Raw genomic sequence first — 18,018 nt, 5'->3', positions numbered from 1 at the left:
CTTGCAACAATTTCCAATCATTCCCAAGTGCTGGTTCCAGGAATGACCTGGGGTAAGCATGGTTTAATTAGTGAGGGCCGGTTGTCCAGCTGAGCCCCACCAGCTCTCCCAGAGCAACGGGCTCATGTTGTGAGGAGTTGTTTTTACAAGGTTTCTTTGCAGCATCAAAGGAAAGGTACCAATAATGCAGAGTAGTAAAGAGTTTGGTTCTGGGGTCAGAGAGGCCTGCGTCAGATTCGTCTTCTGCTACTTGCTAGCCATGTAACCCTTGGACAAGTTACTTGGCCTTTCAGAGCCGTAGTCTCCTTATTTGTAAAATGGAGGAAAATAGCACCTACACCTGAGTCCTGTATGCCTGGAACATGAGTGGTCAATCAATAGACATGATCACTATTACTGGCTATTCATAGTAATCCAAAGTAACACAAACCTATTAGGATTCCAATTCATATGACACCTAGCCCACGTAATTTGCCCAGACTCTAAACATAACATAAAGTAGCAGAAGACTGACTGAATGATATTTGGTCAAATGTCCTGCCACCCCATTTAGCGCTGATAATCTGGGTTTCCATTTTGCCTACGGTTCCATTCTTGCTGTTGTTCTACTCTTGATATTATAAAAGTGATTCCCCTTAAAAAACAAAGAAACTGGGCTTCCCTGGTGGCGCAGTGGTTGGGAGTCCGCCTGCTCATGCAGGGGATGCGGGTTCGTGCCCCGGTCCGAGAAGATCCCACATGCCGCGGCTGGGCCCGTGGGCCATAGCTGCTGAGCCTGCGCGTCTGGAGCCTGTGCTCCGCAGCGGGAGAGGCCACAGCGGTGAGGGGCCCGCGTACCGCAATAACAACAACAACAGACAAACAAAAAACAAAGAAACTGGAAGCAGGAAACTGTGACGCCAAGAAGCATAAACAATTACTCTAGTGTCCATGCCCCCGACATTAACACTCCCCACTGCCCACCATGGTTTGCAGTGCGTTTCCTTGAGGGTTTGGGTGGCCTCACACAGGGCTCTTCAGCTGAATGAGAAAGATTCCTAGATTGGCTTACAGAGGCAGCTGGCAGCCTTTCAATTAAATTCTATTTTATAAAGTCTATAAATTTACTCAGAATCATGTTACCAGCTGGTAGGGGGTATATAAAACCACAGAGTTCCAGGAGAGAAAAAGAGTAAATTAGACTGAAATTTATCCAAAGGATTTAAAATATGATTTACCTGTAGGCCAGTCCCTGGTTTCAAGTGAAAACCAAAAACAAGTTCAAGGTTCACTATTTTTTCCTCATTTTCTTCAGGTTCACCTACTGAGTCCTGAAACAGAAAACTAAGCACTGTTTATACTACATAGTGTTTTTACTTTTACTTCTCATATAAAAGAGATGATTTTCCAGCACTAGTTTTTCCATTCTAATCTATTGCTTAATTTTTGGTTATTTTGGATTACACTACAAATTCCAATTACTAAAAGCAAGAGAAATGACATACTAAGCCTTTGAGAACTTTGCCAAATGATTTGTCTCATGCACTACAAACTGAATGTCACCATCTTACATTTTTCACAATGCATCTTGCATTGTGCAATTTTACCCTAGAAATGCACTTCGTCCCTGGAGATGCAGAGACTTCGCCTTGAGAGTTTCACAACACTCAAGATATTTACACCCTATTCCCAAAGAAGAATTATGCAGTTCCTAGAGCATCTGTGGATAGAGGGCCAAGCAGAGGAACAAATGAATCTTCGTGGGCTTAGAGATGGAAAACCAGAGTTGGCAGTGAATGAGAAGAGTTCTGTATATTGTTTGCAAGTATCTACTAATTTTATAACAAACTATGCCATATACCTTTAGACTATATTCAAAATAATATGTTAAATCTACGAATATGTTATTCAAACAATAAAACTCCTACCCCTCAATGCAAGTGGTAATCCAGAGCTTAGCGTGTGAATTCCTTCAGCGGCTTCCATGTCAGACAAAGGTCTTCCGAGCCAGGTGGGAGGCCAGAGGTCCTCACCTACAATGTTAGCACTTATATCCCCTAGCCACTAAGGTGACATGTGTTGTTCTTATCATGACTGTAATGTTAATATTTCAACTTGCAGGGAACAAGGCTGTTCCATTTATGCACATCCTCAGCTTCACTCAAAGGGCCTTTTGTTGGACAGATATGATTAAATTTCACTTCAAACAACGGTTCCCGACACTGGCAAATTTAGGTGTGGATGTGGCTGGTACTTATGTCAATAAAAGTAGCATATTCTCAGTAAGAAAAACCTTCCTTACCTTAATTAGTGGTGGGAAGTGAAACAAGTTTAGGTAATCGTGGGTTAACTTCTCAATGGCTGACTGTAAAAAAAAAACAACACAAGAAACCCACGTGACTTTATTAATGATCCAATAATGCCAAGAAAGGATTAAAATTATTGTGCACATATGAAGGCATTCTTTGTTTACATAGTTCACAAAATATCTTGGGGATGTTAATATCCAACATCTATTGAGAATAAACCTGGTTGTTCGAAGTATTATAGGTAGTTTATAATTATTTAATGGAACAGGAAGATATTTTAATTTTTTTTTTTTTTTTGTGGTATGCGGGCCTCTCACTGTTGTGGCCTCTCCCGCTGCGGAGCACAGACTCCAGACGCACAGGCTCAGCGGCCACGGCTCACGGGCCCAGCCGCTCCACAGCATGTGGGATCTTCCCAGACCGGGGCACGAACCCGTGTCCCCTGCATCGGCAGGCGGACTCTCAACCACTGCGCCACCAGGGAAGCCCAGGAAGATATTTTAAAGATGTTTAATCTCAGAGTAAAAAATAAATAAAACTGTTTTTCAAAAACCAGTAGAGTATAGTAGTGACTAGTTAATATTCTAGTGTACAGAATGCAGTTGTCACCCCGAGGAATTGTGGGAAAAACAACAAAGAACGTGAATATATCACCAGAGGCTCCTCATTAGGGCTGAAATCTAAAGGGTTTGTTGCATTGAAAGGGCTTTTCTGTGGGTTTGTGTCCAAAGCTCCCTCCCCCAGGGGAGGACAAAGAACTCTTAAAGGAAAGGAGGACAATTTAAATTATTATTCTTGTTTATACTCATCAGGTATAATCCAGCTTTTCTGTGAACTGAGCATATCACATAGAGAGTAAAAAAGTACCGATGTAAGAAACATTAGATGCATTTTTTTAAAAAGTGAAATGAAAGCTGTTGACACATCATTCAATAATGAGCACTTATTGGATTTTAGGCTCTATTCCTTCTTCAAGGCTCCTCCACAGAGGGCTTCCAGGCTCAGGTGAGGAGGGGGCCAAGACAGGCTGAAAGGAACAACCAAGTAGCAAAGGGCAGGTGGACAGACCATCCACTTTCCAGTTGTATAATCTACCATCTGTAGGCTGAGAGACTCACTCGTTGAGAAGGTGTACAACAATGCCCTGCCTTCCTCAGTGAGACAGCAGAGAATGGAGGGCACTTTCTCACCCTCAGGATGGGTGTGTGTGTGTGCATGTGAAGTACTGTGACAAGGACCAGGCAGGCTCTTCCAGTCTGGAGGTCCCCTTGCAGCGTCCCATCCCGAATGGCCCATAGCTTGAAGGATTCTTTATCCTCGTTGCCCCATGACCCTTTCCCCTTGCTCTTTCCCTCTCATGTAAGCTTATTTGTCAGAAGTACCCAGGACCCAGCTGAGTTTAAGAGAGTGTCACCTGTGGGCTGAGCCCCCCGACCCCTGCCCACCCCTGGGGTGGCTACTGTAATAGGGCCCTGGCTTTGGCAGAGGTGGAGGGCCCGCACTCCTGACTTTTGAGACCCCCCCACCCCCAGGGACTGACTGTCTTTCTGTACACACACACAGACTCTTCCAGGAGGGAGTCTCTGGTCCCCGCAGATGCTGGCTACGTCCCTCCTTTGGAGCTCAGGACAGACACTCCGCTCCCCAATGCCAAGACTCTGAATTAAGAGAAGTTGTATATACATGTTTTTTTCTGGGATGTAAATTCCTTAAGGGCAGGATTCTTTGTTTCTTCACAGGCCCAGGACTGCATGAGTAGGCATCCACTGGATTTGCTGAACCATTATCAGTAAGTTTGGACATTGCTTGCTCTAATGATACCAACCGGCACAGAGGGGCACTTAGACTGTCCTAGGCTGGGTCTGGGGATATTTAAATCACCGAGGCTGCTGAGGAGCTATCACAACTCGCCACCCCTTTTCCTCCTGACTGCTCCTTAAGGAACGAGTCCTATTTCAAAGGCAGGAGAGGGGAAGGGGAGTTGGGGGCATCTTTTTGGTATCTGCTAAATGGGACAAGATTTACCAAATCTCTCTCTTTGAACCCTGAAACTTCTCTGTACCAGAGAAAAGAATTTTTCCTACTGTAGCCCATCTAAGCCAGCGTTGCTTTTCAGGATGGATTTGCCCACAGCTGGAGGTTGAGATTAAATTATTTGCCATCATTTAAGATGTATATTTATGCATGAGGTTTCCTGCCCATCTTGTGAGACGGAGCAGGTGGTAGGTTAAGGCTAAGCCATCATCTAAAGGGTGCTGAGGGGCTGTAAGGATGTTCCTTATGTGGATCCAGGGCCCATAGGACAGAAGTGGATGTGTTCTCTTTGGACCTAAGGGAGGATTTCCCTGAAAAAGCCTGGTATCAGGAGCTCCAACTGAGGCAAAGGGGAAAGTTGTTGGCAAGTTGGTAGAGCCTTTGTCAAGATATGGATTTGGATAAGAAGTTGCTTTTTCTACATTTCCTTCCCTTTTTAAAAAAAAAAATATTTATTTTATTTATCTATTTATTTTCGCCACGCCGGGTCTTAGTTGCAGCCTGCGGACTGATAGTTGGCGGCATGCATGCGGGATCTAGTTCCCCGACCAGGGATCGAACCCGGGCCCCCTGCATGGGGAGCACGGAGTCTTACCCACTGGACCCACCAGTGAAGTCCCTACATTTCCTTCTTTATTCTATTTCTCTTCTTTCTAACCTGTGCCCACCCTTCCATCTACCCACACTGGGGTTGAGGAGGTTTGGGGCGTAAACTCGATTTCATTGTAAGATCTCTCTTGAAACAGACCTCTGAATAATAACAAGGTGCACCCAGACGCCAGCAAGTGTTATTTGGTTTGAGTAACTAAAAAGCAAAACAAAACAAAGAAACAAAAATACAGAACTGGTTGCTAAACTACAAAAAAAGCAACAACAACAAAAACAGAGGTTTAGCTTTGAAAGTGTTCAAGGGACTTCCCTGGTGGCACAGTAGTTAAGAATCCACCTGCCAATGCAGGGGACACAGGTTCGAGCCCTGGTCTGGGAAGATCCCACATGCCGCGGAGCAACTAAGCCCATGCGCCACAATGACTGAGCCCATGTGTCACAACTACTGAAGCCCGCGTGCCTAGAGCCCGTGCCCAGCAACAAGAGAAGCCACCGCAATGAGAAGCCCGCGCCTGGCAACGAAGAGTAGCCCCTGCTCACGGCAACTAGAGAAAGCCTGCGCGCAGCAACAAAGACCCAGCGCGGCCAAATAGATAAATAAATAGATTTATTAAGAAAAAAAGAAAAGAAAGCTTTCAAGACTGAAGTTCTGGGGGGAAATGTTAGGATTTCCTGAGAAAATGAGGGGTAAGAGTACACATGAGGTGGTGTCCTGGGTAAAATTCGGAAGATTGCAGACTGAACACACATTCCCATGGTTTTAGGTGCCATGGTGGCTCAGGCTTCACTCAGTCCATGGACACGTTCTGGCATCGTTAGGGGTCCCTAATGGATATCCAGCCTCTCTGGCCTCAAAGCAAGTTGCCTCCTGCTATTGCTGGGTGGGCTGGCAGCTCTGCAGGCGCACACGGCCTTAGTGCCACATGACGCTTCTTCCCACACTGAGGCCTCTCCACAGGCAGAGCCCTCCCGCCAGAACACCTCCTCGCCACACCCTTCACCCGCTTACACCTCCTGGCCCTTCGGCTCTCAACTCCATCATAACTTCTGCACAGAAGCCTTCCCTCAGCCCAACCTCAGCTCTCCTTTGTGGCACTTCTTACAGCTGCCACGTTACCATTTTTACATGATTAATGACTGTCTTCTCCACTAGACTAGAGACTTCCTGAGGGCACGGGGGTGCTATGCAGGTGTATCCATGTGACTTCTGCTGGGCCAGGTATTAACTCTTTGTTCTGGGATTATGAAGAGGGAGTAGGGGTCCCATGGGGGCAGCAGCTAATGATCAGCTGGTATGAAGCATTTCCATACTGTGACCACCAGCTCAGCCTCTAACATGACACACGACCTGCTCCACAGTAGGAGCTCAATAAAGATTTGCTGACTGAATGTTCTCCCTTTCTGAGGTACCTTTAAATGGATGATATGCCCCTTGGAGACGATGCCCATGTCTTTCAAGTCTTCTTCCTCGAGAAGAAGCAGTCGCTTTCCTGTAATGTTGTTTTCCTTAAACAAGTTCGCATACACGCTCATCTCCTCTGAAGTGTCACCTGAAGGGAGTGATAGAAGACAGAATAAAATTAGACTCAATCACATCCCAAGCAAAGTTAACTCCATGAATTAAGAAGGAAAGTTTTTCCACTTGCCTTTTCTGACGAGCTGCTGAACCCAAAAATACTGTGGAAGAGAGGACATATATGGTTTTGAAGATTCATTCATGGTCGGTGGCCAGACTTAACAGTAAAACACATAGTTTTTCAATGGATTAAAGTACCTTTAATTCTTGCTCAACCACAAAGGGAAAACAGAAGACTTTCTCTTTACTGTTTTAAAACTTCAAGGTTTCAAATTGGAGACATCCTCCCTTTGGGGGTCTTGGACCCTTGAAGGACCATTGGTTTTCCTCCTTATTTGAAAGATATTTAAAAATCCTTTCAAGAAGATTCTTACTTATAATGCTTTTTCCATTCATGTGCCAGTGGTCCCCTGGGTTGTTGAAGGGCACTGGTTTACCCAGGAATTGTATGAGTAAGAGGGACCACACGGTAGTGGACAGAAAGATGGATAAAATGCGTCCTCTGTTCTAGACCTGGTCATGAAGTAGCTTTGTGGCCCAAGACAAGTTAAAGTGTGGAGCTTCCTACACAGAATGAGGTTGGACCCAGCAACCTCAGTTCTTGAATTTCCCTTGGTGTGTGTTTACCGTAGCCTCTCACACTATCCAGGTGAAGGGAGACAGAATGGGGGGCCACACGCAGGCCCACGAATTCTCTAGGGAGCCCTTGACCCTGGAATTTTATTTAAATGGTTTGAAAACCACTCAACCTCAGAGCAAAGACTAAAAATAGCTTTTAGAACTCAGTGCCTTTTAAAACATTTCTTCTCAAATGAGAAGGGCCAACTTTGCAGCTGGGGATAAAGGGATTATATCCAGCCCAGTGAAGAGGCGAACCTAAGTCCTCTGTCCTTGTTAAGCAGGGCTGGCAGGAAAGTTAGAATCACCAGGACTCAGGGAATGGGAAATAGAGGCAACTGGTGCCAGCGTACTTCCCCTGCAGGAGCCACAGAGATTAGCTTATCTGAAAGCAGTATTACTTCACCAGAAGACCAAGGGCTGGGAGGATATGCCCTGGCCCAGAAACGAGTTGAGTCTGGTAAACCTTCCAGAGACCTGCCCAGGAGTTTCTAATAATGAGTTTGACTTTGGGGTACCTAGTCTATTTCCTGGGGTGTGGGCCTGCTGAGGCTGGCATACAAGCTTTTTTTTTTTTTTTTTTCCTTTTTCATTTAATGAACCTTGAACTTATAAAATGGACCTGGACAGGCATAAACCCCTGAGGTCTCTGACCAAGAATTCTTGGACCTGTTTTTCACTTAAGGAAACAGATACAGAGATATAACAGGCTAAGCAGGATTGTTCCTCAGGGTCTCTACCCAGACTGTAGGGTGTCGTATTTCCTTTGGACTTAGCTAGTCTGTTCACATGTTTGGGGGAGGCCCCAAACATGGGGCTTTCTCCAGCTCCCGCTTCAAGGAATGTCTGGGAGCTCGGGTCTATTCCTTCTTGGGAAGGTCAGAGTAAAGATGGTAAAATGAACAGGGCTAAGGCACTGCCTTTACCGGTTCTTTCCCCACCATGGTTCAAGTGCATCCCTGGTCTTTTGGGAAAACTGAAGATGAATTTTTTTCCAAGTATGTTCATTTAGTATCCTGGATCCCCCCTTTAACTGGTACTCATTACTGTATTCTGGAATACCTTTCAGAGCAAATAGGGAGGTGGAATCCTCTTGTAAGATTTGAAGAGATACTTGCTTTGCTCGAGGCCTTATTTTAAATCATTACTGCATTAAAAATAGAAAGACAGGGAATTTGTCAACTTCTCCTACTTAACACTTTCCTAAGGCCCAAACCCCTCTCCCTGTATTTTTAACTTGTGGACAAATATATGAACTACCTGCCCAGGTTAAATGAGGCATTAAAAGAAGCCGCTTACCACGTCCTCTTCTGTCCAAGCACCAATCTCAAAGGAAGGCAGCAGCTGCATGGGAAATATGAATGAAATGGAAAAAAAGAAGGAATATTATCACTGTCTTTTTGGTTTATCCCCACTTTTCAGTATTTTGGCTCTGGGCTGCTGCTCTGGCTTGGTGCCTCCTGCAGGTGGCATTGGATGGAAACCAGTTTTCCCAACTGTTAAGGAAATTCTCAGGGTTCCAACGATGTTGCCCACAGAAGCCAATCGACCTCTCAGTAACAATTCATTGTGCTTGGTGAACCGTGACAATGGGACTCTGCACATCTTGGGATTTTCCGCTCTTTGTACTTAGCACACTGAGAGTAGTTTTACCTCCCACAAGAAGGCCTTGGCAGTCAAGGAATTTCTGACGTTTGTCAGATACCAGAGCCGTCTTCGGAATTCTCAGACAACACGAAGATCGTTTGATCATTAATGAAAATTCCAAAGCAACCACTTGGTAACCAGATGTTTTACATGCTTATTTTTAGAGGGGAATTTCTAAGTGTTTAACTAAATGTCTCAGTTGCACTATATTTTTAAAACCAAATATTAGAAGGACACGTAAAATTGGAGCCGTCCTAAGGAACCCAGGTTGCAGAGTTGCTCTAACTAAAACTAAACTAAACTAACCTCCCTCCCTGACAAGTATACAAACACGAACGACAACTTTGCAAGAGGACTCCTGCCCATTTTCAGAGCCAAAGGGCTACTCGCTTCAATATATGTTCCATGGCCACAGACTAAATAAATACCTATGTAACGGGAAGAAAATCTGTGTCTTGTGATTTGAATTAGTTTGCTATAGCCATTAGTTTTAACCAACTTAACTTGCCAACATGGTTGGATTGCTCATGAGGCAACACGGCAAAGTGTCTTTCAACCCGTTACAAATAGCATTTTTTGTGCGGGTGAGTTGAAAAAAAAAGAAGTTAGATTTGGTTACTTTTACCATTAGCGTAAAAATCAGAAGGTGGGTGAGTTAATCCTTCTAATCTGCAGGTATTTTAAATTCACATGCTCAAAACCTTGCTAGGAGAGGTATGCCCCTGCCTTCAAGGAGCTTTTAATTTAAGGGGGGGGGGGGTAAAATAGGTATGGATTATACCTTGGGAGGAGTTCAAGGCCACCTTCATTTTAGTTTCCTCAGTGCCCAGCAGAGTGTCTGGCACACAATACCTGGTAAATTTTTGTTGAACAGTTTGTTGAATGAGTAAAACTGAAGGGTGCATTTACTATGATGCTAAATTCTCTGGTATGGAGTTCAATGTCTATGGCTATACCACGGAAAAGGGAGGGTTTCATAGACTAACATGGGGGATGGAAGGCATAGTGGCTTGAGCTGGCACAGCAGGGCTAGAAGAGAGGTGACTCCTGGTGAGAAGCAACAAGGCAAGACACTGGCAGTGGTGGAGGCGGGACAGGAAGGAAGGATGGGCACGGCACGTTTGCCCAACGGGAGCTCCAGATACAGTGTACGCATGTCCAAGGATAAAGGGGAACTGCGGCCAACTCTAGGGGGCCAGGCAGAATTATTTAAAAAACACACTAGTTACAATAAAACTGAATGTATAGAGTTTGAGACGCACAGATAAGTTGCAAGGGTATAAATCGCTACCACTGTATATGTACTCCCCTACCCTCATGTGCTGCGATTCCCACAGGACTGCCCCTTCCCTCCTCTGAAATGCCTGGTGTTTGTAGTCACATGCACTCACCTGCTTTAATAATGCAGAAACGAAAGTGACTTGAGAAATAGGATCTAAAACTGAACTCGATCAAAGAAAATACATGACAAGTTTTTATTTCTTCACGGGGCAGCTGGATACAGCTGCAGAAACGTCATTCGCTTTTCCCATCACAGAATCAAATGTGAAATAAGGAACTTGTTTGATTAGTTTAAGAAACAAGACTGCTTTACAGAACCGTTTAAGGCTGCATCAAGGCTGGCTTTTAGAAGAAGTGAGGGTGTATGGAATGTTTTGATTTGTATATAATTCCCAAATGTTGTGCTGAACAAAATTGATAAGTATTTCTTGAATAAAGGTTGTAAAGGAAACAACGAATCAAAACCAACATCTTTGGTTTTCATGTCAGAAGGAGAGGAGAAGAGTTCACTTGTACTCTGAGGATGGCTCACCAAGATGACGCCAAGGGAAAGGCACTGGATTCAGTGTGAGACTTGCTCCGGCAGGATTCTTGCATGCTGCTTGCAAAGATTAGTGAGAGGAAGGCTGGAGACAGGCACTGCTTCAAGACGGATTGAATTTGGCAGAACAGGGGAGAAGAGTTAATATCTCCAGCCACAGAGTGGCTTCTTATTTCCTCTATGTCTCCTGTACCTTGTTAACATATCAGTGTATCTGCTATAGGGTGAGTTCTAAGCTTTTCTGTCTCTCTTTGGGTATATATAAAAAAAAAATCCACCTTGTGACTGCCCCATCACTTTACAAATTCATTATTTACACTCCAATTGATTTCAGGAGAGAAGCTCACACTCATGGGCATGCGTGTGATAATGATTCCTTCAAAGGATGTTGGGAATCCAATCTAACAAAGCTCTGATATACACAATAACACATAACAAAGGGATTTACTGTCAAAACGTTTATTGCAAAATGGAGTCTTAAAACAAAGGAAAGCAAAGAAAAGTTCACATCAAAACGAAATGTATGACACCGACTTGGATTTCTGAATACATTGTGGACTTTGTGTTGGAATATCAAATTCCAACGATGAAGTCAATAACTGAGTAGTCTTACCACACAAGAGTAAAATTTAATCTTCCATACAAACATGATACAAGATTTTGGCATAGGACTTGCTCAGAATAACATTGCGATAGAATAATTGAGAAAAACGTTTTGTTAAAAAAAAACCAATAAGGTGATAATGCCATCTATTCAAAGCTCACACTCAAAGAATATAAATATTTTCTATCATTTAGTACAAAAAGTTTAAAACAGTGCAAAAGCAATATGTGCAGTGTATTGTATCTGACATTAAAAGATCTATTATTCTGCACACAATATAAAATAGTTCATGTAGGTGCCTGAAACTCTAGCTCTGAAGTAAATAATCACATGCCAGAAAGCTCCTCACAAGCAATAGAGTGCAAACTAAGCTGGAGTCTGAGGAAACATAGCTAGTCCTCCAGATATCCTGGTAGACGCTCATTTCTCATCAGAGAGGCTGCATCTACAGCTATCAGGCTATGTTACAATCAAAAGAACAGAACAGATTCTTCTCTCTGGAAATGCTTAACATCTAAACAGGAGAACAGACTTACCCCAAAGCAGCAAAAGGTACCTGATTATAGAAAAATTATGCTTTATTATGTATGCGGTATAGTAGATTGCTAGTTTCAAAAGGCAGCAAGTCTAGTGTATCAAAAACAAGGATCAAGATTTAACTCAGAGTAAGTTTTAAAATTATCTTTCATGAAATTCTTACCACTCCAATGAAACCTCTGAAAAACAAAGTTGTGTACATCGTAGTGCCATGAGAAATCGTTTTAGATCTCTCCCAAACCTTCTCCCACCCCAATTCCTTGATTTTCATGGGGATCAAGTTTGAATTCCCCAGCTGGTGTTAAAGTCTAACAAATCTAATGCATATGAAAAATCACTGGCTAATAAAAAGAAACAAAATTGAGTTATTTGTAGTGAGGTGGATGGACCTAGAGTGTGTCATACAGAGTGAAGTAAGTCAGAAAGAGAAAAACAAATACTGTATGCTAACACATATATATGGAATCTAAAAAAAAAAAAAAAAAAAAAAGGTTCTGAAGAACCTGGGGGGCAGGACAGGAATAAAGACGCAGATGTAAAGGACTTGAGGACACAGGGAGGGGGAAGGATAAGCTGGAACAATGTGAGAGAGTGGCATGGACATATATACACTACCAAATGTAAAATAGATAGCTAGTGGGAAGCAGCCGCATAGCACAGGGAGATCAGCTTGGTGCTCTGTGTCCACCTAGAGGGGTGGGATAGGGAGGGTGGGAGGGAGATGCAAGAGGGAGGGGATATGGGGGTATATGTATATGTATATGTATTCACTTTGTTACACAGCAGAAACTAACACACCATTGTAAAGCAATTATACTCCAATAAAGATGTTCAAAAACAAAAACAACAACAACAAAAAACTGATCTGAAAAGTGAATTAAAAGCTGTATAATTAACATCTTCATTAGCAATTCTGCATATGGCTAAAAATTTTTCTTTTTAAACTTAATAAGGCTAATAATAGAGTCTAAAGTCTTCTAAATCATCTTCATAGATCAAGTGAAACCACTTTAAGATTCTATTTATATGATTCAGATTTCAGGGATGTTCAAAACCCTAGAAAGACACTGATTTGGAACAGAAAGTAAAATAGCCAGTGCCATATAGTAATTATCTATAGCCCAATTTTAGGTTAGAACATTTCAAGCTAATCACTGAGCTTATCAATTCTGTGGTGTCCAAAATCTCTGCAGTTTCTTGATGGCAGAGTATTGAGCTATGACCATCTCTGGAATTTCTGTGAGGAAAATGGCAGCAGTTGAGAGACTAGAGAAACATTACCTGAATGATGGTAAACCTAGGTCTGGGTTATTACCTTTCTCTTTTGGCCTTATTTGGCTGCTTTTATTAATGCACCAAAACCTTGTGTATAATCATAATAGATCTAATTATTATTATACATTTTTATTTAATGTAAATTTTTTAAAATGTCCATCCCACTCATTTCATACATTCTAAATTTATTTCCGGTTATTCTCAAACGAGAGGTAAGGTTTATACTTTATTTATTTTTTTTTTAAGGTTTACACTCTTACATAAGGTGCCCAGATCCCAAAATCAGCCCACAGAGATTCCATTATGGGTAAGGCCTTTCCTGACCACACTTCAAAGTCCAGAACACTCCCCTATGGGCCTCATCCTTCCCTGCTTCGTTTCCCAGCATGCACTTATCAAATGTTTACTACATGATGCATTTGTTCTCTTTGTTGTCCATCTCCTCTTGCTAGCCTGTAAGCTCCACAAGTGCAGATTTTCATCTAGCTGTTCCCTAGAACGGTACCGGGCGCAAAGGAGGGGCTCAATGAATACTGGTGGGATGGATGACTTTACCTTGGTCTGGGAAGATGTGCAGCGACAGGCTGTGAACTACCTGGTCTCTGGCTCTCCTTTAGGTTACATGGCCACAGAGCGCCAGGGCATGCTGGGAAGTCAAGAGCTGAAAACCATCCCCTCTGCTCCACTCCAAGATCTTCTGCTTGAGTGGCTCGTCTTGAAACAAGGAGGACTCCTCCATGTCTGAGTGCAGACAGGATGCCTGTTTATGTTTGCACCTGTTTGTCACCAGCAGTATACTGTGGTGTGTGTATATCTGTGTCTATGTTTGCATAGACATAGGAAGTGTATCAGATTGGGGATACAATCTGGGGATACAGATTGGGGATGTGGGGAACCCATCTTCTAGGGGAAACGTTTACCTCTTCTTTCTGTGTTTGCCTGGTCTGTGGGTGGTAGCAAAGCCTGCAAACACCTCAGACTAGCTAAACCTTGCCGTGTGCATGGTCTTCAAAGGGCAACAGAGTAGATGGGCTCGTACAGCTTACGTTCTAAAGATGTTCTCTTTACCTTTCCTGAAAACTATTCACTTTAACTTTCATCTCATCCTACTCAACAAATACCACTTGAAATTGATGGTTTCATTTTCCAGGTTACGGAAACCACTTATTTTTCAGTGTCTTTTCACTGACATAGTTAACAGTAGCTAACATTAACTGACCGCTTACCATTGGCCTGGTACTGTGTTAAATGCTTTACATGTATCATTCTATTTAATCCTCACAACAATCCTTTAAGTAAGTACTATTACCATTCTCAAGTTAAAGGTGAGCAGACATACAAGTTAAATAACTTGCCCAAGATGCACAGCGATTTTGAATCACGATCTGACTCCAGATCCTTCAGTTTATCATTATTCTATACATACTGGTCTACATTTCACACCCAGAAAATTTTATTAGTAATTTTTCTCTAAATAAAGCTGGCACAGAGTACTGATCGTTTTGTGGTATTTTTCCACCCTTAATGGGGATTGGAAGCATGTCATGCTTCAAATTCCAGGAGGCTTTTTATGATCAAATATACTTGGAAATAGCATTAGATAATATCTATGATGATATCCTTTCTTAAACCTTCTATGGGCTTCCCTGGTGGTGCAGTGGTTGAGAGTCCGCCTGCCGATGCAGGAGACACGGGTTCGTGGCCCAGTCCGGGAAGATCCCACATGCTGCGGAGCAACTAAGCCTGTGTGCCCCAACTACTGAGCCTGCGCTCTAGAGCCCGCGAGCCACAACTACTGAGCCCACGTGCCACAGCTACTGAAACCCGTGTGCCTAGAGCCCGTGCTCCACAGTGAGAGAAGCCACTGCAGTGAGAGGCCCGCGCACCGCAATGAAGAGTAGCCCCTGCTCGCCTCAACTAGAGAAAGCCCGCGGCGCAGCAACGAAGACCCAATGCAGCCAAAAATAAAATTAAAAAAAAAAAAAAAAAAAAAACCTTCCATAAAAAGAACTACCCAAAGTACTTTGGTTTAATAGTCAAATGAACGGCACTGCTTTCAAATTTAGACTGAAAAAAAAGTCTTTCTTTGTTCATTTGCTTTTCTGTATGTACATAACTACAAATGTTTTGTAGTTTTTTAATAAAGTGTTTTATAGTTTAAACAAGCTTTGACAATTCTGTGATCACATTCTGAGAATATCTCTCTTGCTAGCTAGGTTTTCAGAGCAGCACCTACATTTACTTCTCTTTAACACCAGCATGGCTGAGTCAGGGTTAAAAAAAAGAAATCTGGAAGGCTAGATCTGCTATAAAAAGGACCCTTCATTCTGCACTTTTGCCTAAGTAAGGACAGCTTATCTTTGCTATTCTTTTTATAATATTTAGTTCCGTCTTTAAAATATCTCTACATGTATTTAGAATCCAGGATTCTCATGCCCCGCTGGAAAACACACACACACGCATACACCCCTAACCCCGTATTAACACTCACACTGCCTGGAAGTGTGATCCCTTACCCTCTCTTTCTCTTTGTATAAAGTATAAGCTAAGCCTTAGATGACAGTGTGCTGTTAAGAAGCTTCTAGGGCGAGCACTGGTATGAAAGTGCCACAACATCTGCTGTTGGTTTCAAGTTAGAGTATTTCTCCTGCAAATGTACTACTGAAAACATCTCTTGGGTTTTACTTTCAGTAGTTGTGCTATTAAGTATTAAAAATCCTCAGCACTTAGGTATTTCTGGAGAAGTATTTGTAAGAACCTCCTTTCATTTCAATTTTTTTATTGTTGGATTTTATAGTCACTATCAATGATTTCTGACAGTATGGTGTATTGCCATAAGGGAAAAAAACGTATGTTACAAGAAAATCAAGTGTCAAAGAAGAATTAGGAGTTAAGAGTGCTTGTTCAAAATGTAAGTTTTTTAAAGCAACTGAATAAATCAAATCAAACTATAATGTATTCATTTTTAAAAAGCTATAATGTCATTAGTTAAAAAATGCTATATTACATATAGAATCACAAGTTTCTATAATCAGGCACCACATTTGCTGATTCACTGAATAGACCTTTTTGGCTTAATCCCCTCCCCCCTTTTCTGTAAGCAAAGACAAATCAAAAGTAAAATCGTAAAGAAATGACTGTCATATAAATGTGATTGGCCTAAAAATGTAGTGCTTGGTTTTCTACCTCCTTACTGGTTTTTGTACAGACTGAGATAACAAGTTTCTTTTGTTTACCCGGACATTTTCAATTTTATTACTTTGCTCTCTGCTTTCATTCACTATTGTTATCCATGTCATTATCCTCCTCCTCACCGTCAGCATCACCATCATCATCACCTTCTGACAAGTCAAAATCACTGAACCCCAGGGCCATGTTGACCTTCTTCCCCCTTCTCTTAGATGTAGTTTTGGAAGAATTCTGCTTGGCTTGCATGTTTATCTGCATCCCAGAATGCAGCACAGCTCCTGCTTTGTTCATTGAGAAGATATCCCCAAAGCCCATCAGCATCATGGCCTGCAGACTTTGGTTCATGCCATGGCCCTCCCCGTTACTTGTTGCTGTGATCTGACATGACATCTCTGCACTGTTTGACTCCTCTGTCTTAGATTCAAAGTAAGACTCCTCAGACATTCTTGCAGCAAGAGGCAAGAGAAGCTATCATGAGGGAAGAAAGGACAGAAGTAAAAAGAGAAATTAGGACCAATTTATATCAAGGAAACAGATACCACAAAATTAGTGGGTGCTGCACAGAAGGTAAATGATTAGTGAAATAAATGAATGTAAGGGATTATTTGAGAATTTATTTAATGGCAGGTTTGGCTCCAGCGTGTTTACCATAATTTATAAATGACAGAGTAAATCACAACCAAAGGTTTGCAAAGCACCACAGCAAGCCAAATCTCAAATAGGAAGGAAGTTGTAAGTTTTAAGCCCTCATTTTCCTTAAAACAAAGTAGTTTTTAGAATTTCTCTCAATTTTTCCCAATTTGACTTTCATATGGAAACATTTAGTTAACTATTATAGTAAAAGAGAAATTAAGTAGAGATTAAATCTCGAGTTAAAAATAATAAACAAGAAACCTTGGACCAAAGAAGAAAAGCTTAGAGGAACCATAAAAACAGTTTAGCAGTCAATTGGGAGATTTGGGTCATTAGCTACCTTTTTAGCTAGATTAAGTAATCTATAAACTAATAAACAGTCTAGAATTCACTTGTCTCCCTTTATTATTTATTACAACCAGATATAATACTTGTTATCCAATTTATGAAATAATTCACTTGTAAACAAATTCTAGATTGTCTCTAACATTTAAGTTATAAACAAGTATGTAAATACATGTGAAAACTGGGAGGAAAGGAAACGAGTATTAATTTAGATTGTTACCTTTGTCTCTATTCTCTACAAGTTTCCTTCTTTTAGCAGAATTTTTTTCTAGGAATTCTTCTCAGAGTGGATACAGACATTTATTTTCAATCTTAATCTTAATAATTATTTTAAACAGCCAAACTATTTTCATAAATGTTGTTCATTTCAGGGGTAAAACTGTTAGGATCTCAAAGCGTTACTGCCTCTTCCTTTGAGAAAGAAGCAAATTAAGGCTTATATTTTGATGCTGTTTAAATAAGGGTAAAAAAGTAATATAACTCTGGGATGACCTTCATATTCTGCATGTAAAGGTACTTTTTAGGACCAATTTCCTAATTTTTAAATTAAAGTTAGAATCAAGTTTTTTTAAAAAAAAACTATCTTAACTCCATTAGGAAAAGACCTCTACAGTTATTAGTTCAATCAGAACTTCATATAATTCAACTAAAAAGCAGAAGTTACATGGAAGAAAGAAATTGTTTTAGATCCTTTAACACCGGAAACAGGTTATTACTTTCCTTGCAGTCAAATTTCCCAGCCTCTCAAATTTGTTTTCAATTGTTAGATACTCCCAGGATCTCTTTGCTGCTTATCTATTTTATTATTTCATAGGTCTTTCCTCACATTATGTTAAGATCT

The 18,018-nt window shown here is 41.7% G+C and overlaps 1 protein-coding gene across 4 annotated transcripts in view; it reads right to left on the bottom strand.

The window, feature by feature from the left end:
* Positions 1-18,018, bottom strand: part of MAP3K20 (mitogen-activated protein kinase kinase kinase 20) — a 170,411-nt gene that overhangs the window by 27,643 nt on the left and 124,750 nt on the right. For 3 of the 4 annotated variants that reach the window (XM_059054546.2, XM_059054543.2, XM_059054544.2), the window contains exon 12: positions 11,038-16,667. In XM_059054546.2, the coding sequence (XP_058910529.1) occupies positions 16,284-16,667 (384 nt within the window). In that variant the 3' untranslated portion in view covers positions 11,038-16,283. Of the gene's footprint in view, positions 1-1,217; positions 1,311-2,281; positions 2,345-6,341; positions 6,482-6,577; positions 6,609-8,424; positions 8,470-11,037; positions 16,668-18,018 lie in introns of those variants that run through there. The other variant, XM_059054547.2, reaches the window with a different exon arrangement.

The sequence above is a fragment of the Kogia breviceps genome, chromosome 2 (assembly GCF_026419965.1).
Source record: "Kogia breviceps isolate mKogBre1 chromosome 2, mKogBre1 haplotype 1, whole genome shotgun sequence".
Lineage (NCBI taxonomy): Eukaryota > Metazoa > Chordata > Mammalia > Artiodactyla > Physeteridae > Kogia > Kogia breviceps.
Note: the sequence above shows the minus strand (reverse complement) of the source record. Positions and strands in the feature narration are given on the sequence as shown.